Here is a 19,790-nt window from a genome sequence, read left to right on the forward strand (position 1 = left end):
CATAGTATAGGATATTATGAAAAAGTTGTATGTTGAAAAAAGTGATGAAAAAGCAATAGTATAGTGTCAGAAAAGTGATTTAAAAAAGCCATATTATGTGATGAAAAAGCCATATTATAGTCAGTTGAAAAAAGCCATAGTATGTTATGTCGAAAAAAGTGATAAAAAAAGTCATAGTATAGTATGTCGAAAAAGCCAGAGGAAAGTATGTTGAAAAAAAACCATAGTATAGTAGGCCTATGTCAAAAAAGTGATAAAAAAGCCATAGTATATGTCCAAAAAGTGATAGAAAAGCCATAGTATAGTATGTTGAAATAAGTAATAAAAAAGCCAAAGGATGTATGTCAAAAAAGTCATAGTATAGTATGTCCAAAAAAGTGATAATAAACAGCCAAAATAGCGTAAGTCGAAATAAGTGATAAAAAAAGCCATAGTATAGTAAGTCAAAAAAAGTTATAAAAAAAGTCATATTATAGTATGTCGAAAGAAGTAACAAAAAAGCCATAATATAGTATGTCAAAAGAAGTAACAAAAAAGTCCAAGTATAGTATGTTGAAAAAGTAATGAATAAAGACATAGTATTATGTCTAAAAAAGGGAGAAAAAAGCCACGGTATAGTATGTCGAAAAAAGACATAGTATAGTATATCAAAAAAAGTGATAAAAAAAGCCATAGTATGGTATATCAAAAAAAAATTATGAAAAAGACAAAAATAGTCATAATTTACTATGTCGAAAAAAGATTTAAAAAAGTCCTAGTATAGTATGTTGAAAAAGTAATGAATAAAGACATAGTATTATGTCTAAAAAAGTGAGAAAAGAGTCATAGTACAGTATGGTATGTTGAAAAAAGTGTTAAAAATCCATAGTATAGTATGTCGATAAAAGTCATAGTATAGTAAGTCAAAAAAGTGATAAAAAGTCATAGTATAGGATGTCAAAAGAAGTAATAAAAAAGCCATAGAATAGTATGTTGAAAAGTCATTGTATAGTATGTCGAAAAAAGCCATAGTATAGTATGTTGAAAAAAGTGATGAAGAAAGCCATAGAATAGTATGTCGAAAAGTCATTGTATAGTATGTCGAAAAAAGTTATAGTATAGTATGTCAAAAAAAGTTATAGTATAGTATGTCGAAAAAAGTGAGGAAACAAAACGTAGTGCAGTACGTTGAAAAAAGTGATAAAAAGTCCTAGTATAGTATGTTGAAAAAGTAATGAATGAAGACATAGTTTTATGTCTAAAAATGTTAGAAAAAAGACATAGGAAAGTATGTCGAAAAAAGCAATAGTATAGTAGGTCAAAAAAAGAGATAAAAAAGTCCTAGTCTAGTATGTTGAAAAAGTAATGAATAAAGCAGGGGTGTCAAAATTACGGCCGTGGGCCAGAACCGGCCCGCCAAAGAGTCCAATCAGGCCCACTGGAGGACGTTGCAATGTGTTAAAATTTGCAAAGACGTATTTAATTCCAATTCCACATTCACCACTTCAGTCTCAGAGAATATCTTTAATAACATTATTTTTCCGTAAATTTACAACTTTATACTTTCTTACTTTAATTCTGAGCTTTTTCTCATAATATTACCCCTCTCTCCTGGGTCAGTGACATTATTTTTCTCTGTGGCACATAACGTTTCTGGTCTTTCTGGAATGGTTTACTGCAGAGATCTTCAACTGGGGGTCCGGGACCCCTTGGGGGTCCTCAGAGTCACCGCAGACTGTGAGTCTGACTCTACTGTTAATTTTAGAATTTTTTTTTTGTCTTAACATGAATCCAACATATTATTAGTAAATATAAATCCCCACTAATGACAGGCTTACTGGCCTATAGGTAAGGTAGTCACTGAGGTATCCAGTCAATAAGAATTCACTGTGCCACAGATTTACAGTATATAAAACCATGCCAACAATTATTATTTTAATAGCTTAGTATTCTATGCACTAAAAAGGTATGTATAGAGGCTTTAGGCCGCTCTACACGGAACTGTAGGCCCAGTTTAATATGCAACTTAATTTTATAAAATAAATGTAGTAGAGGGTCCCTGCTCCGTCTCTCTTTCAGTTAAGGGGTCCTTGATTTAAAAGAGCCCTGGTTTACTGGTCTGGCCCACTTGAGATCAAATTAGGGTTATGTGGCCCATGAACTAAAATGAGTTTGACACCCCTGGAATAAAGCCATAGTAAAGTATGTCGAAAAAAGTGATAAAAAAGTCAAAGTATAGTATGTCGAAAAAAGTGATGTAAAAAGCCATAGTATAGTATGTCAAAAAAAGTGATAAAAAGCCATAGTATAGTATGTCGAAAAAAGTCCTAATATAGTATGTCGAAAAAAGTGATAAAAAGTCCTAATATAGTATGTTAAAAAAGTAATGAATAAAGACATAGTATGATATCTGGGGAAAAAAAGCAATAGTATAGTATGTTGAAAAAAGTCATAGTATAGTATAGTATGTCGAAAGAAGTTATGAAAAAAGCCATAGTATAGTATGTCGAAAAAAGCCATAGTATAGTATGTCAAAAAAAGCCATAGTATAGTATGTCGAAAAAAGCCATAGTATAGTATGTCGAAAAAAGCCATAGTATAGTATGTCAAAAAAAGCCACGGTATAGTATGTCGATAAAAGCCATAGTATAGTATGTCAAAAAATAGTGATGAAAAAAGCCATAGTATGGTATATCAAAAAAGTGATGAAAAAGACATAGTATAGTATGTCGAAAATAGTCATAATTTACTATTTCAAAATAAGATTTAAAATGTTGTTGAAAAAGTAATGAATAAATAGTCGATAGTATGTCGATAAAAGTCATAGTATAGTAAGTCAAAAAATTGATAAATAGTCATAGTATAGGATGTCGAAAGAAGTAATAAAAAAGCCATAGAATAGTAGGTCGAAAAGTCACTGTATAGTATGTCGAAAAAAGCCATAGTATAGTATGTCGAAAAAAGTCATCATATAGTATGTCGAAAAAAGTGATAAAAAGTCCTAATATAGTATGTTAAAAAAGTAATGAATAAAGACATAGTAGTAGCCATAGTATGATATCTGGGAAAAAAAGCAATAGTATAGTATGTTGAAAAAAGTCATAGTATAGTATAGTATGTCGAAAGAAGTTATGAAAAAAGCCATAGTATAGTATGTCGAAAAAAGCCATAGTATAGTATGTCGAAAAAAGCCACGGTATAGTATGTCGATAAAAGCCATAGTATAGTATGTCAAAAAAAAGTGATGAAAAAAGCCATAGTATGGTATATCAAAAAAGTGATGAAAAAGACATAGTATAGTATGTCGAAAATAGTCATAATTTACTATTTCAAAAAAAGATTTAAAATGTTGTTGAAAAAGTAATGAATAAATAGTCGATAGTATGTCGATAAAAGTCATAGTATAGTAAGTCAAAAAAGTGATAAATAGTCATAGTATAGGATGTCGAAAGAAGTAATAAAAAAGCCATAGAATAGTAGGTCGAAAAGTCACTGTATAGTATGTCGAAAAAAGTGATAAAAAGTCCTAATATAGTATGTTAAAAAAGTAATGAATAAAGACATAGTAGTAGCCATAGTATGATATCTGGGAAAAAAAGCAATAGTATAGTATGTTGAAAAAAGTCATAGTATAGTATAGTATGTCGAAAAAAGTTATGAAAAAAGCCATAGTATAGTATGTCGAAAAAAGCCATAGTATAGTATGTCGAAAAAAGCCACGGTATAGTATGTTGAAAAAAGCCATAGTATAGTATATCGAAAAAAGTGATAAAAAAGCCATAGTATAGTATGTCAAAAAAAGTTATCATATAGTATGTCGAAAAAAGTGATAAAAGGTCCTAGTATAGTATGTTAAAAAATTAATGAATAAAGACATAGTAGTAGCCATAGTATGATATTCGGAAAAAAAAGCAATAGTATAGTATGTTGAAAGAAGTTATGAAAAAAGCCATAGTATAGTATGTCGAAAAAAGTTATGAAAAAAGACATATTGAAAAAAGTGATAAAAAATTAAAAGTAGAGTATGTTGAAAAAAGTGATAAAAACTCATCTCATAGCATAGTATGTTATGAAACTGTATGGCATAAACTCATAAAAAAGTTGCACATGGGAGAATTTAGCTTTCATTGCTTTTTGTCAGAAAGCCATTTCTGCCTGATATCTGTTTAGGTTGGTTACTTAGTTAGGCTTAGGAAAATATCATGGTTTGAGTTAATAGGCCCTTTCTGGCAGTAAGCTCTGAATGTAAACTTCTCCCATGTGCCACATGCGAGTCCCACACATTACTCCGGTCTCCAGTGAAACCAATGTGGTCATCTGTTTTGCACTTTAATTGTAGGTCTATATGCTACTGCCGGAATTTGCTTTATTAAAAGTAAGTTTTTATTTATGAATACATTTAGCAGAGGACATATTTTGTATTAACAATCTTGGTTTTCTCATTTTCTTGTCCACACAAGGGTGTATTAAGTCTAAATAAGTCATCTTATTGATAGTCTTTTCTTGTGTCTATTTGCATATATCCTATTAATAGTATTATCAGTGGACAACTTTTCAGTTTAACGTGAAAGTGAGATGGAAAAGATATTTTGTTTTACGTGTGCACTTTTACTGCTTGGCACTTCATCAAAACTTTAGGAACCCCTGGTTTAGAAGATTGATACCACTCATGTCTTTGTATTAAGTATAGCTAGAGTCGGGAGGCAATTACAGTATGCTTGCTTAGCATGAAGACTGGAAGCAACCAGCGGACAGAATCAGACTAGCAGTTTCCCCCTGCTTACAAACTTTATGCTAAGCTAACTGCCTCTTGATTCAATGCACAGACATGAGTTTGGTATTGGCCACCTCATCTACCTTTCAGCAAGAAAGCAAGTAAGTGTATTTTCCTTTTAAAGAAGAAAAAAGTTCCTCGGTGATTTAGCAATTATTTGCAGGTCGTGCTACATAGCTGCATGAGTCAGCATTAGCAAGACGGTTTACAATTGGTCAAGCATCTGTGTGTTGAAGCGCATGCAAGTTGCATGGCACAAATTTACTTTGCAGCCATGAGCAAATTCCTTTATTGCTGCTATTCTACTTACTTGATTTTGAAATTAAAATACAAAGAAAGCACTGCAACATGTGTGAATACAGCCACAGTATAAATATTCAGGCACTAAATCCCAAAAAAACATTAAGCCATTGCAGCTGTTGAACATTTATCTTTTATTCTGCACAATCTTGTCAATTAACCAAAACATCTGAAATGATATTTAAGGCTGTAGATAGACTTAAATGATACAAAAATCATCTGAGCAACAAAAATGGAATTAAGGAATTAAGTTAGTATGCTAAAAATACAAAATATAAAATGTCATACTTAAAAAAATTATACCTTATCAAATGCTGTGTATTTATTTACAATGTCAAAAAAACACCTTAAAATTAATACAGTTCAGGATTGAGGCTGTAAGAAACTCTCATAAATAAGAAGTTCAGATTTAAACAAAGTAGTCTCATTTCACATTTTTTTGCTCTCCCATTTGATTTTTATGTTAAAATGCTAAAATGGTCTTTCAATATTCTGTCCTAACAGAAACTAAAACAAAAACCTTTGATACAGATGTTCACCAAGTGGTTCAAAGAAAAAGTTCAGCTTCGATTCATGAAATGAGGACATTCATTGGAGCCCCAAAGCAAACTTTCTCAATTCTACTCAATTCTGAAAAATAATGATTTCAAATGACTGAAATTCTCTAAAAAATACATCTGCATTTCATTAACTTGTAAATGACAGCCATGGCTGTAAACTCTGGTTCCAAATGTCCGTCCTCAGATAATTACATTAGCATCGTCTTTGTGATTCTACATAACAGAACAAGACCTTTGTGTTGAGTCATAACTTACCTAATGCATATTTTATCTTTGAAATTACTTCAGTTGTTTGCTCAATGATTGAATCTGCATGATGGTTAAAACTAGAAATAGATCCGGGCTTCAAATAATACATATGATTAATCAAACCAAATGTATTTCTGAAATGAGGTTGAAAAACAACATTGATGGTTTAGTACACAGGTGCCCTGCAATGTGAAAAATACAACATCCTGAAATGGTTCTAACATGACTCAACACTATATACGATACTGGATCCAATTACTTCCAACAATCAAAAAATAACTTAGCTGGGGAAGCAGAGCGAGGCATCACAGCTGGGCTTGTTTTAACCAGCAGGAATCAGTTGTTACTCCTACACTGCATTGTAAACCATTATAAACCATTGTAAAATCTGCTTGTGGTGCTTGTTATAAAATTTTCACATTTTTTTGTGAGGGTTCTGCTGGGAGAGGCATTATAAATAAGGATAGACTCAACAATGACCTTTTGGTGAACTGTTTTGGAGGCGACCTCATCCTGAGCTGATCTGCCCTGGGGCTCCTGCTGCTGAACTAGAGCTCTGAAACATTAGCCAGGTTGAGTCTTGTACTGGGGAATTACCAGACCACCAAAGCAAGTGCTCACAAACACATTTACAGCTGTACAACCAAAACACCCAATCATTTAAATTGGCTTTAAAAGCTCCGGTCCCCCAATGGGATTAGCAATCATTCAAACAACGCACAGTGAGGAGGTAAACTAGCAAGTCCAAAGTTAAAGGCCACTTGCTTTTTTATCTTTCGCCCTGTCATCATCTCCATCATCTCCTCTGGACGATTTTTATATTTCTGGCTGATAAAAAGAGGAGATTCTAAAGGAATGGCAGTGCAGTCCAAAGTAATAAAGCAAGGGCTGAAAAGCCTTACGGCTCAGAATTATCAACTCATTTATACCCACCCCACACACACTTTTCTTTTTACACACATTCCAGATTCATTACCACAATATCTTCACCAGGACTTGGGAAGTAATCTACACTAATCCAATAACAGCAAAACCACAGTGGGACTCATCTTTGTTTTTTTCTTGTTTTTTTCAGTGCAATTCAAGGGGTCCTTCTCTGGCCCTGCTTGATATCCATTCCATATGTTTCTGCTTGGTTCAGTTTCAATTCCCAGTCTTGTCAAGACAAGAGACAAGAGAGGCATCATCAACAATGATCCAGTCCAGTCAAATAGTCCTCTACAGTCAACTCCAGTCCAGTATTGTCCAGTTCAAGACTTTTTCTCAGCCCTGGACTATAAAAAGTCAACATAGTTTTCTGGTATCAATCCTGTTCGCCCGTCCAGAGTCCCTTCCAGCCAACCGGGCTCCCTGGAGGCATGAACTGGAGAGAGAGAAAGAAACATTGATTGGTTTAAACATCTCTAGATAGATGGAAAATATCCATAAATATGCACAGTGGATGAACACATGTACACGAAGAACATGTGCAGATAGTGTGAGAGGGAAAGAGTGAAGGAATGAGGGTTAAGAGACAGATGCCAATACCTAAGAACAGGGCAGTCAACAATTTCACATGTTGCTCATTATCTAAGTGTTTTGTATCTAAATATTTTGAGTGGACATCTCTGGCAGCCACATCACACAGCAATAGCTGCTAATAAGTGAGCATGAAATATGTGCATGGACATATAAGGGTAAGAACTAGCTAAATAATGGTATCATATTTTGGGAGAAGGTATAAAACCAAAGCTGTGGTTTTATTTCGGCCTTATAAAGTTGATATGGCCAACATATAGGCAATTGTCTACACATACAGCCATTTTGTTTGGGGTCGTTTATTTATTTTTTTAACTCTGTTTTGGTCTCTACCACCTCCTGAGGGAAATATCTGGCTCTTAAGCTGCTAAATGCTCTGCAATTTTCACCAGCTAGTCACCACGTTTGTCTGTTTGCTGTTTGGTGCTGGGCATGTACCGTACACAGTGGCTACAGTGTACAGTGGGTTTCTGAGAACCGGAAGACAGGATGTAATAGGTGCAAGCTATAAATAATAATAGGCAAGTTGAAGCTGAAGTTGAGCTTATTAAAAGAAATCTGACTAAAAAGCTGATTTAGATTTGAGGGTAAACATGTCCAAACTGCTTTCTTGAGTAATACTGCAAGGCTTGACACGTATGAACAACAATCACAAGGCAATTATAAGGATGCAACATAATTGAGCTAATTGTGTGTTGCAGTATATTGTTATGTTGTGGTTAAAGATCCTCATAAACAAGAGGCCCTCGGGCAAGATGTGGGTAAAACACAGGAAGTTAAAAGAATATCGCTGCAGAACCACATTTTGTCCTCGCAGGGAATCTAACTCATACATGCTGCAGACCATGCTTCCAGAGTCACATCAAAGAAAGATACCAAATGTGAACCTAACATGAAACAATGCAAAAGGTTTTTATCTGTCTTTGATTTGCATGGATCTGCTCCATTTAAACAAATCAGTTTGTGCAACAAAGTATGAATCTAATCTGTGGTGATATTCTGTATAGCAGCCAAGATAAACACATTAAAACATTGTATTGTTACAGTATTCTTATGACCGCTAATTCTTATAAAGCTGCAGTATAAGAAAAAGTGAACCCCTACCATTCCTGAGTGTGCGTCTGCAGATTTTCCCTGTAGGACTTTACAATGTACTATGATAACTATTAAGTTCTACTGTTATTCTGCCTGACAACGAGTGCAGCGTAAGTACTGCCTAAGTAGTTTTGTTATCCTTAAATTTGTGCAAATCTGGTCTTCATTAGGAGAGTTGAGCCACAGAAAACTGCGAGGAGATAAATTTGATTTATAGTTTTGGGCTGAAGGTTGGAGGGGCTGAAATTAGCCTGGAGAGGACCCTGAGACTGTCTGTATCGAGATTCTTATGCAGAGGGTAAAGGAAAGAAAAAAAGAAAGGAAGCCTTAATACAAATACAATACAAATACAAATAATACTTTCCTGTGTTCTTTGTGTGTGTGTGAGTGTAGGGTTCCTTTCATATATACTGTGTGTGTATATATATTAGGGCTGTCAAAATTAACGCGTAAATTTTTGCGTTAATTTTTTAATATTTAACTTGTTAAAAAAAATTAACGAAATTAACGCAGCTGTGTTTGTTTACTTCATGTGGCGGCTGAGAAACGTAATACGCCTCCATAACAGCAGGCGGCGCTACTCTGTATTGTTGCCCAAGTAATGAAAACCGGCAGCTGATTGGACGAACGCGTCACATGGGTTTGTTTTCTCCGGAAATCCAAAGCCAGACTGTCATGGCGGCCGTTCAGAATACGATCTCATATTGTACTAAAATAGTTCGTAGTAAAACATGTTTCTGAAAACATTTTAAGCGAGATATAGGCCGTGCAGTTGCTGAATCTGTCTTCATTTCAGCTCAACAAAGGTCAGTTTAGAAGATTTTCGTCAGATTTTGAGAGACTAGTCACCTCATTCCGCTCGCCATTTCCGGGTGAGTCCCGACTGCCCTGCCGCCGACTGAACATAGACTCGTTGGAGATGAACTGCGCCTCGCCTGTAAAGTAGACGAGAGCAGGCGACAGCAGCCGGGGACGGTGACAAAAATCTGCTCTCAAGTCAGACAGTTTCTAGCCGTTTCCAGCAGCCTTCAGCAGGACTAAATAAGCCAAATTGTTGCTGCTGTTGTTCTGAAAGATATTAAACATTCTGAACTTAGCAGAACCTTTCCTTGTTTGGTTTTTTCTTCATATTTGCAAAGTTAAGTGATTTAGCATTTAAATATCCATTATTATAAGCTTCAGTCTCAATTTAAAAAAAGCGATTAATCGCGATTAATTACAGCAAATTGTGCAATTAATTAGTTAATTTTTTTTAATCGATTGACAGCCCTATATATATATATATATATATATATATATATATATATATATATATATATATATATATATATATATATACACACACACACACACACACTTGTTTTTGCCCAAAACAAGGCAAATGACTCCTTAGATCTTAAGTGCTTGGCTGCATGCAAAAGCAATGCATTGCACACAACTGCATCTGTTAATACTCCAGTCTCCTTGTCAGCCTCTAATTTTCTCTGGAAGTGTGCAATAAGAGCTAGTGCACATCCAAGCTTATTTTAAAGCCAGATGGTGGATAAAATTACACTTACAGTAATAAACAGAAAAATATATCACACCCCATGGATTTAGGCTCCCAATAACAGCAAGGTGTCAACTAAAACACGACTAAATGAAGTCCAAACTCCCAAGGTTGACTTTTCATTTTGACAGTAATTGGTTTTTTCAAACACCAACCCACATTATTTCCTTTTTCTTTTCTGCTGTCAAGTCCAGAGCCTGACTCACCGTTCTCAAAGATGGTCCCAGCGATGAAGGACAGCTCGGAGTTATGCTCTGCCTTGCAGGCATACAGTGCTCGAGCCTTCCTGCCTGCAATACTGGAGACAATCAGAAAGTGAGAGTGAGACAGTGAGTTCTGGGCTGATTCAGGGGAAAAAACAGACCGCTTTCAGTTTGAAACAATGGTTAATTAAGACACGTCAAACCACACACAGGTCATTAGGGCTGGGACGATATGCTTTTATCCCGATTTGATTCTTTCACGATACATGGGTGCCAATTCAATTTGTATTGCGATTTTCATTCATTGCGATTCTAGAGGTATTGCGATTCAATTGTATTGAGTATTGCGATTTTCTTTTCCGTCTTTACCAAAAACAAAAGTTGAATAATACACTTCTAGAGTCAATATATCATGAGACATTTCTAAAAACGAATTGTTTTCTAAAAAGAATGCATATCACGTGTTAGTCAGTCTGACATTTATTTCATTTGTAGAGAAGATTATGTATTTTCTGCATTTTCTGCTGTCCGTCTGTTTTGCTGGAAACGGATATGATGTAGTCGCCATCGGCGGTACCATATAAACAGAAAAATATTTAGGTGAACCATTGGTAAAAAATAAAATAAAAAATATCAATTCTAGGGAAAAGAGTCGATTTTAAAAATCCCTGTGAATGGATATATTCACAAATGATAAAGCATTTTGGATTGTTATGGATTTCCAGTTCTTGCGTTTGCCTTTGTATTTGACACATAACGGCCATATATTTCAAATTTAAGACAGATTTAAGATAGTTATTCTTACACGCCAGTCTTTTATGTTCCTGTACCATTTACAGAATCAGGGCCTGCCACAGAATCAAGAAAATTGAAACCATTTGGGGTGGTTGAAGGAAAGGCTGGGGTTTGAGGGTACAAAGCAGTGGCAAGAAGCTTCTGCAGCAGCAAACTTGAAACTTGAAGCACTGTATGTCTGTACTGATCCCATGAGAAGTAATTTAGCCTTCTAAGTAGCCTCCTTTCATTGGAAAGATCAGTGGCCGTGGCCTACTATATGATGGCTCCTTGAAGCTTGTAGGGAGGAATGGTCTTGATCAAGGACACTGCAGTATGGAAGACACTGAATAAGCCTTTGGGTTAAAGAGCTTTTTCTTGAATTATCTTGCTGTTCTTCATGATTTCAAAGTAAACTTGCAACAGTTGAGACATCATCTTTTGAGGAGCTACGTGCTAAGTGTATTAAAGCATATTAGCATATTGTTAAGAGCATTCAAATAATTTACTGAATAGTACTTGATGAGTGCTTAAGTAAAATTACAAGGCACTCCAACACTTAAAGAAGTAGAGCGTCTTGTATATAAGATATACAAATATCCAGTTGTTTTCTTTTCTCTTTGGCACACGTCACACACCTTTGCTGTTGAGAAAGATTGTCTAATACTTCACTGTGATTAGTAACAAGCCGTGTTTAAATCATTAAACAAACAACGTGGACAAACCTGACAGGGGAGGAGTCACTAGATGCAGAGGATGTCGGCTGCGGACTTGATGGGGCTGAGAACATCGGCCAGGAGGGAGAACGTGGTGAGGTGGGACTGGGAGACATTGGGCTGATAGAAACATACACACAAAAAGTGCAATTTATAGCACTGGCAGTATTATACCAATTAAAATATATATTATTATGTGACTAGGGTGACACCAAAATTGAAGACATTTTTCTTACCTGGTTGGTATGCTGCCACGACACTTTGGGTTCAGCCTAGAAACACAAGATGAAATAAAAACCCAGATGAAGTAATCCATCCAAATGAAGGAGCCATAACATTAAGTACTAAATTTTTCTGGACTTGTAAAAATAAAAGAAAGCTATTTTAACTAACCTGATATTAATTTAGACATATCTCAAGAGTGACTATGTTACTGAGGGGTTTTCCCTTCTCACCGTCGTCTCACAGAGATCTACTTGTATTAGCTTTCCAGCACACAAAGGAAGAAATGACAAGTCTGCAGAGAAGACCTCACAGCTGGCTTTGCAAAAAAAGCTAAATTAAAACCCAAATAATTTAGCTGCAAGGAGAAACTGACTCCTTAATAACTCTTGAAGGGTGATGCGAGTCGCTTAATGTGCTCCTGCCCTGACCAAAATAATAACCTCAAATGAAGGCTAATAACCAGGATGAAGAAAAACTGTACATTCTGGTGAGCTTCCAGAGTCAAAACAAATGAAAGATTTAGCGGACTTCACCATGGATACAATTGGTCCCAACATGCATCTGGTACCTATTCAAGACATGAACTAATTGCTGCCTTTTACAGTCGATAGTGAAGACACACATGTAACATTAAATTGACAGGACTAGCATGGTAAAAGACAAAATTATTTAAATTTGGTTCATCTATCTACTGTAATTTAACATAGTTGTAGTGGGACTATTTCCAAGCTTAGGGAAGAGTGTGTATTCACAGTAATCTAATTTCTAATAACAATTCATCCTTCTAACTAGCCAAGCTGTGTGCCTTTGTTGAGCCATTTGTTATTCCATCCATCTACTGTAATCTCATGCTGCATGATTACACACACACACACACACACACACACACACACACACACACACACACACTCTTTCAGAAATGACACGCAGGCCGCTATCCATCACCGGCTGCTCTTAAGGACGAATGATAGAGTGAGAGAAAGTGAAAGACAGACAGAGAGGCTTGTTGAAGATTGGAGTGACGAAACAGTGAGGCAGGAGAAGGGAGAAAGAAAAGAAAATCTATTCAAAGTCAATCATATTACACAAAGGCAAAACAATTTGCCTCCGTTGTAGGCTTCAAAACCACTTCTTAAGCCTTTTTCTCCTGATTCTTTCACCAACAGGATCTAAGCTGTGAAATCAACAGGGTTCCTACCTGATCAGTCTATTGAGTTTGAAATACACTGTACGCACTCAAAGTGCCCAAATAATCACAAACATTTTGTTGCCAGAATTGAGCTAAATGGTGCTATAAAGACGTTCAGTTGTATTCACGCCAGGGTTTATGTGTGAAAGTGAAAGTGTGAAACAAAAACCCTCTCCAAGAGCTGATGCCTCCAGAAGCCATGAGTGTAAGTAAAAAGTGCTACTGCTAATTATGAATTATGTTGCCTTGAACATTGCTAGAGCCATGTGGTTGGAGTTTAAAACCAATCTTTATGTTTAATTCAGTGGGCTGACAATATATGGGCTAAACAGAAATTGCGTATTTCACGACCTCGCGTGAGACCGGGTTGATATGGCACAGAGAATTATGTTGTATATAATTGTCTGAAAGGCAAAGATCTCTAGGTCAGTTGAGATCTGGCATTTTGCCTTTGACTATTGAAACAGGACGACATGTTAATGTAGAAGAGGAAAAACTGATCTGTCCCATGTGTTGTTTGAATGAAAGAAAATGAGTTCCATTTTCTACTGTCCTTTTTATTGTGATCAGCGTGACTCTTTGTTTAGTAGGATAAAAGCAGATATTGGTTTGGTAAATATGGATGATGCTCAAAGATTGAGATGGCCCTTCACATGTAAAACATATAAATTAGCCGGTTATCTTGAGAAAGCCTGGGAGAAGAGGAAAAAAGCTCTTTACCGAGATGATCCTTTGATGAGGATCAGTTGTTTATATATATATATATATATATATATATATATATATGTGTGTGTGTATGTATACATGTCTGTGTGTGTGTGTGTGTACAGTATGTATATATACACTTGTACTCATGTATTATTATATAATTACATAATATGTATATGCAACCGAAAGACGTTTGCTAAATAAGTTTGCGGTGTCCTGTAATCCCATGTGGGATGGGCCAAATGTTTAAATTAAACTAAAACTAAAAAACTCTAGTGAGTTCCCAAAAAAAATAACATGTCAAATTTAGATTTTAGTACACCATGATGGAGAATATCTATATTTCTGTTTGATTTAATAGTGAATCCAAGAAGAACCTGGTGATGGTTTGAATATTTCGGCAGACCGTTTCAATAACGTGTCCAAATAAGCAGATAAAAAATGTGATATTGTGAAAACGCAGAATGTTTTTCTTTCTAAAAAATTCTAAAAAAACAAATGTTGACAGTTGGGGAGACTTAAGGGTGAAGTAGAAATTGATTTTTGGGCACTTCTTTAACCAAGTTAAACACAACATTGGCATATTCCCATGTTATGTGCTTGTAAACAGTTGCTCATTTACATATCCAGCAGACACAAGGCAAGATTAGCAATTATTTGGAGTCATGTTTCAGGCCACCTGGTGAATGAGAGTCCAAAAGTCACTGTTCTTTGATCTCTGGTTCGATCTCCAACTCCTGAGAAAAACATCTGTCTCTCTAACGAATAAATGCTCCACTATGTTCACCAGCTAGTCGTTAAGTTTGTCTGTCTGCCAAAACAAGCTGAAGGGGAACTGCAGAGTCAGGTGACATACAGTAGGTTTGACTCCTTTTAAAAATTATACCTAGTCATTTCATCCATTGTTAATATAAAAATATTGATTGGAGCATATATCATTTGAAAAAACTGAAGTACTTGGGAGCAAAGGCAGAATATTACTCAATTATCCTGCCGGTGTTAGACAGTTCCCTGCCTATATATATTTTTACAGCACATAGGTGAGCCAGGGCATTTGTGCTTTGTTCTCCTATCTACCACTCTGCACACTGAGTAACATCCACTCATTCACAGCAGGGCCTTTTTTAATAGCATACTTTGCCTTTTTTGAGGATGTGAACTGTGGTTGCCATAGTGGCGCTGCTATATCCTAAGGCTAGATTTGGGATAATCATGGTCTGTCTTTCTTTGGGAACAAATGCATGTTGCACTCAATATTCACCATTAATACTGTGACTCATTCAATAACACAGAGGTAAACGAACATGCTGTAAGGAGTCCGTCTGCTGATGCCATCAATGCACTCCAGCAGATAACATTGGCTATAACTCTGCAGTGGAATCACATGTCGTCGAGTGACAAACAGACAGAGTGATGGATTTGAGTTGGAAAGTTCATTTTTGACCTTAATTGTCAAAACAACTTCACTTCTGGTCCACTCAGTGTTTTGGAGCTTTCCAATGTATCGCACGGATGATGGATGTTTGCGCTGACAGCATTTTGTGAATCTTGGAAAGACTATCAACATTATAAAATTACATTGTAAAATTAATCTTATGGTTTGAAATTCTCAACAATTCAAATGTTTTCAACTGAGTGTTACACAGATTTAGCTCTGACTGATATCAAAAACAGATTTGAAACAGAACAGGAAACTGACCGGTTGTTTTTTTGGGCCCTTGACAGATCACAATACTGGAACATGATAACAAATAACGAACAGGATGATATAAGCTGTTTAGTATAAATAGGACCCAATAAACCAGCCCAATCAAGCATATTCAAGACATTTTAACAATGTAGCTTTTGTTTGTAGGTATAACCTGTTTTTCACTATACAGTACTGGATTCATTTACTTTCTTGTGTTTCATTTTAATGGAATTTTGCTTTGTATTTATTGATGCCGATTTAAAGAAAATAAAAACAGTAAAAAGGTGTAGTTGTGTTCCTATATTTTTTTATTAAGCTGTCAGTTTGAGTGAGTGTTTCAACAATCCACTTTCTCTTTCCATTGGTCACTCACTGCTTGTCTATCAATATGCTCTCTCATCTGCTTCCTCTTTTTCAATTTATTTCCATCTCCCTTTAACCCATTCTTCTTCTCTTCCACTATCCAGCAGAGCTGTTGAAAGAGTCGAGGAGGGATGATTTCCAGCTGACAACCAAGATATTTTGATTTAAAAGATATTGGTAAGACTTACAATAAGGGTAGATTAATTAGCATTACTTAATGCATTAATAATCGTTAATTAACCACTAATTACAGTTGACAACCAAGATATTAAATTAGGTGTCTAATAAACATTTATAAACAATGTTCATGTTTGTTCATGTCAACTAAGATATTAATGATGCATTACCATTAGTGAATGCCTTAACTAATTGTTAATTACAGTTAACTAAGGTTTCTATTTTACCATTAGTTAATGCAGTAATAAGCCTTGACCAACTGTTTTACTGCATTAACTAGTGGTAAAATAGACACCTCAGTTAACTGTAATTAACAGTTAGTCAAGGCTTATTACTGCATTAACTAATGATATAGACACCTTAGTTAATTTTTATTAACAGTTATTCAAGGCTTTATATTGCATTAACTAATGATATAATAGACACTTTAGTTAACTGTTATTACCCGTCAAGGCTTATTATTGCATTAACTAATGGTAAAATAGACACCTTAGTTAACTGTAATTAACAATTAGTTAAGCCATTAACTAATTGTTAATTATTGCATTAATTAATACCTTAGTTGACGTGAACAAACATGAGCATTGTTAATATATGTTTATTAGACACCTTATATAACTGTAATTAATGGTTAATTAATGCCTATTAATGCATTAAGTAATGCTAATTAATGTACCCTTATTGTAAAGTGTTACCAAGATCTTACTGTATATTGCACCATCTCGGTCCAATATGATTTATTGATTCATTGATTTGTAAAATCGGCACCTAGAGAATTCCACAGCAATATATAAATCAATAGTGTTTTCTCTTTCTCAGATACAACTTGCATATTGGCATGGTGTACAAAAAATGTATGTGTCTGTATTTATTGCTGACAAATACACAGAAATAAAGTATTAAATGCTGTTGCACTGCAACAACAGCATGCAATTCTTGTCCTCAACTTGGCCAGTGTTCTCTTGTTGATTGCATTTCTTTTTACAGCAAATGCCATATCCTTTTTAGGAGACAAATACAGTTCAGGTTTATAACCTTGGGAAGATCCCTTAAGTAGCCTTCATCAACTGCTTAAAGGCCATTTGTTAAATAAACATGTAAGACCTGCAAATATCAAGTTTGGACTAAAAGAAAAACAAGAGTGCAAACAGCTCTCAGAAATATTTCAATAATCACAGAGGCATCAGTGAGTCCAACATCTCTATCTGAATTACAGTAATACAGAGGACAGGCAAGAGGTTAGACCAGTTAGGTTGGCTAATAAACTGTGCTGTTTGATGACATGAAAATAACAGTGCCACCTTGCCATTATGAAACACTATCTTATCTTTTTTCCATAGAGCTGAACACTTCTAACTGCAATCTCACTTCCTCCCTGTTAACCTGTTGTCTTGATCATGTCAGTATAATATCCATTTCCATATCACTGTCATACCCACCACTCTGCCGCTCTGAGATTCTCTTCTCTAACAGAAATATCACTCTTATTCACTGGAATAATGAAGCATACTCACTTCTTGATTCATTTATCTGCTTATTGATTATCATTTTGCATGCTGATGTGTTGTTTTCATCATCATCATCATCCAAAAAAAAGTCATCAAGTTGTAACACGTAGCCACACTCATGACTGTGCAGCTTGAGATGGTTGTGGTTGTTACAAGACCTCATAACTGACAAATATTTACAACTCTCTCTTTTTTTGTCTTTCCTCTCAAATACCAAACAAACAGGAGGAATAAATAAACATTCACTGACCTTCCCCAAGGGACACAAGGACAGAAAGAGACATTTTGCCATTTCCACTTTTACCTTAGCACATCAGGTCGGAGGTCAAGTCCACAAGGTCAGGAGTCATAATCATAATCATATTATTAAATCATATTAATTATGCTAGTGTGTTACAGACTCATGGGTCAGTAAACTTGTGCTCACTGGGTCCTACATATGACTTTATTTTTTTAGTTGTTTTTCTTTTTTTATTAACTTTTTTGCTGCATTACTAGAAAGAGTCATGGGATGTGATTTGCATGTTAGAGAACTTAAAAGTGGTATTTTAAAAGGCGTGAGTTGAGACGTGATTTCCCACTCGAAAACAAACTATATTTAAAGAACATGACAAGTACTGACAAGTTTGAAAATAACCTCCACCTCAGGGGAATATGGGGATTTTGAAGGCCCAGTTGTTAACCTCTGTCCTTTGTACCTCTCGCTTGTCTGTGATGAGGGTGCAGACTGTTTTTTCTTGGAAATCCATGATGTCTGGCTCTGGGAGATTGAGAAAACATGGTCTGGGCTGGAATCAAGAACCCCAGACTGACTGATTTTATGCTGTACATGGCCTTTAATAAATCAGATCCTGGAAATCTTTTAGCTACTTTTCAAATGAGAACTATTGGTCATTAATTTTGCATATAAAACAGGTTTTATTGCAGTGGTTTAAAAAGGATACTCCAGCAATTTAGTATTTGCACTACTATTACAGTACATTGGGGGACTTGAAAGATACACAATTAAAAGAGAAAAGTCAAAATCAAAGCAGCAGAGACTGAACTATCCTGACGTTTAGTTCCCAATATGAAATAAGCTCCAATAACAGTGGAAACTTAACTATCCATTTCCTTTTTTAACATTTAAATTACTTTCCCTATCAGGTATTACTTCAGTTAATCATCAACTTCCAAAATCACTCTCACTTTACAAATGAAGTGTCACTGCGAGCTGATGTGAATTTTCACTGAATTATTAATGTCATTATAACACAATACAACTTTCTAAGAGACATAATGAGAACTGATTTAGTTTCTAATGATCTAAATGATCAAAAGAGCTGACATTTGTGGCTTAGTTTGCCTCAACTTGAAGTTAAACTTCCTTTTCAACTGATGTTTGGGCTTTATATCCTTATCAGAATATTTTACTGCACTGTGCACTAGGCCACTTATTATGACTATTACTGGATGGTATGTGATTTTTCACAGCTGAAAAAAGAATTGTGTTTTTTGTCAAACTAAATTGTATCTGTTACAATGAGTGTTTGTGTGTGTGTGTGAGCATTACGAATAATAATCCCATAATCTGTGACTAGCTGCTCTACATCGCCTCCTGACTTTGAGTTCATTTAGATCAGATAGAGAGGCCGAAATCTAGTACTTGTTTTTAATCACAATGCTGAAATGTTATGCATTTTTTTCTCCATAAATGTACTAAGGTAGAGTAGCAGTTCTAAATTTTTAGTTTGACATATTGTCCATTTCATGCCCATTTCATGCTCACACCTTTCATGCTCATTTTATCATCATTACCTAAAGTATCAGCAAAGAATGAGTAGCAAAAAACATATTTATCTATATGCGGGCATGACTTATTTCTACTATACATACTGACTTCCCTGAAACACATTTTCTCTCCCCGTTAATGTATGGTGTTTTCATTGTGATTAGTTGTTGAGAGGCTGAAAATCCCTCAACAGCCCTGCTGTATCTTTAAATTGGAAATAAAATCCTCTGCTGTGTGTCTATTCACACTTAGCATGCATGATTAGATGCCCTGTAATGACCAACAGGTTGTTCACTTCAGTCTTTAAATGCCTCTTTAACATGGCTCATTTGCTCTCCATGCTCTTGAATATCTCTTTCAGGCCCTTGGGCTTTCTTACCTTCTGATATCACCAACAAGTAGATGACATATCTCTTCAAACTTTGCATAACACCTGGCCTTG

The 19,790-nt window shown here is 35.3% G+C and overlaps 1 protein-coding gene across 1 annotated transcript in view; it reads right to left on the reverse strand.

Moving 5' to 3' along the window:
* Positions 1-5,210: 5,210 nt before the first annotated feature.
* LOC114566590 (rho GTPase-activating protein 26) overlaps positions 5,211-19,790 on the reverse strand; it is a 97,349-nt gene continuing 82,769 nt past the window's right edge. Inside the window, exons 21-24 of the mRNA XM_028595162.1 lie at positions 11,954-11,989; positions 11,727-11,837; positions 10,231-10,322; positions 5,211-7,225 (exon numbers count right to left, since the gene is read on the reverse strand). Coding sequence (XP_028450963.1) covers positions 7,137-7,225; positions 10,231-10,322; positions 11,727-11,837; positions 11,954-11,989 — 328 coding nt within the window. The 3' untranslated portion in view covers positions 5,211-7,136. The remainder of the gene's footprint in view (positions 7,226-10,230; positions 10,323-11,726; positions 11,838-11,953; positions 11,990-19,790) is intronic.

Source organism: Perca flavescens, chromosome 13, assembly GCF_004354835.1.
Source record: "Perca flavescens isolate YP-PL-M2 chromosome 13, PFLA_1.0, whole genome shotgun sequence".
NCBI classification, from domain to species: Eukaryota; Metazoa; Chordata; class Actinopteri; order Perciformes; family Percidae; genus Perca; species Perca flavescens.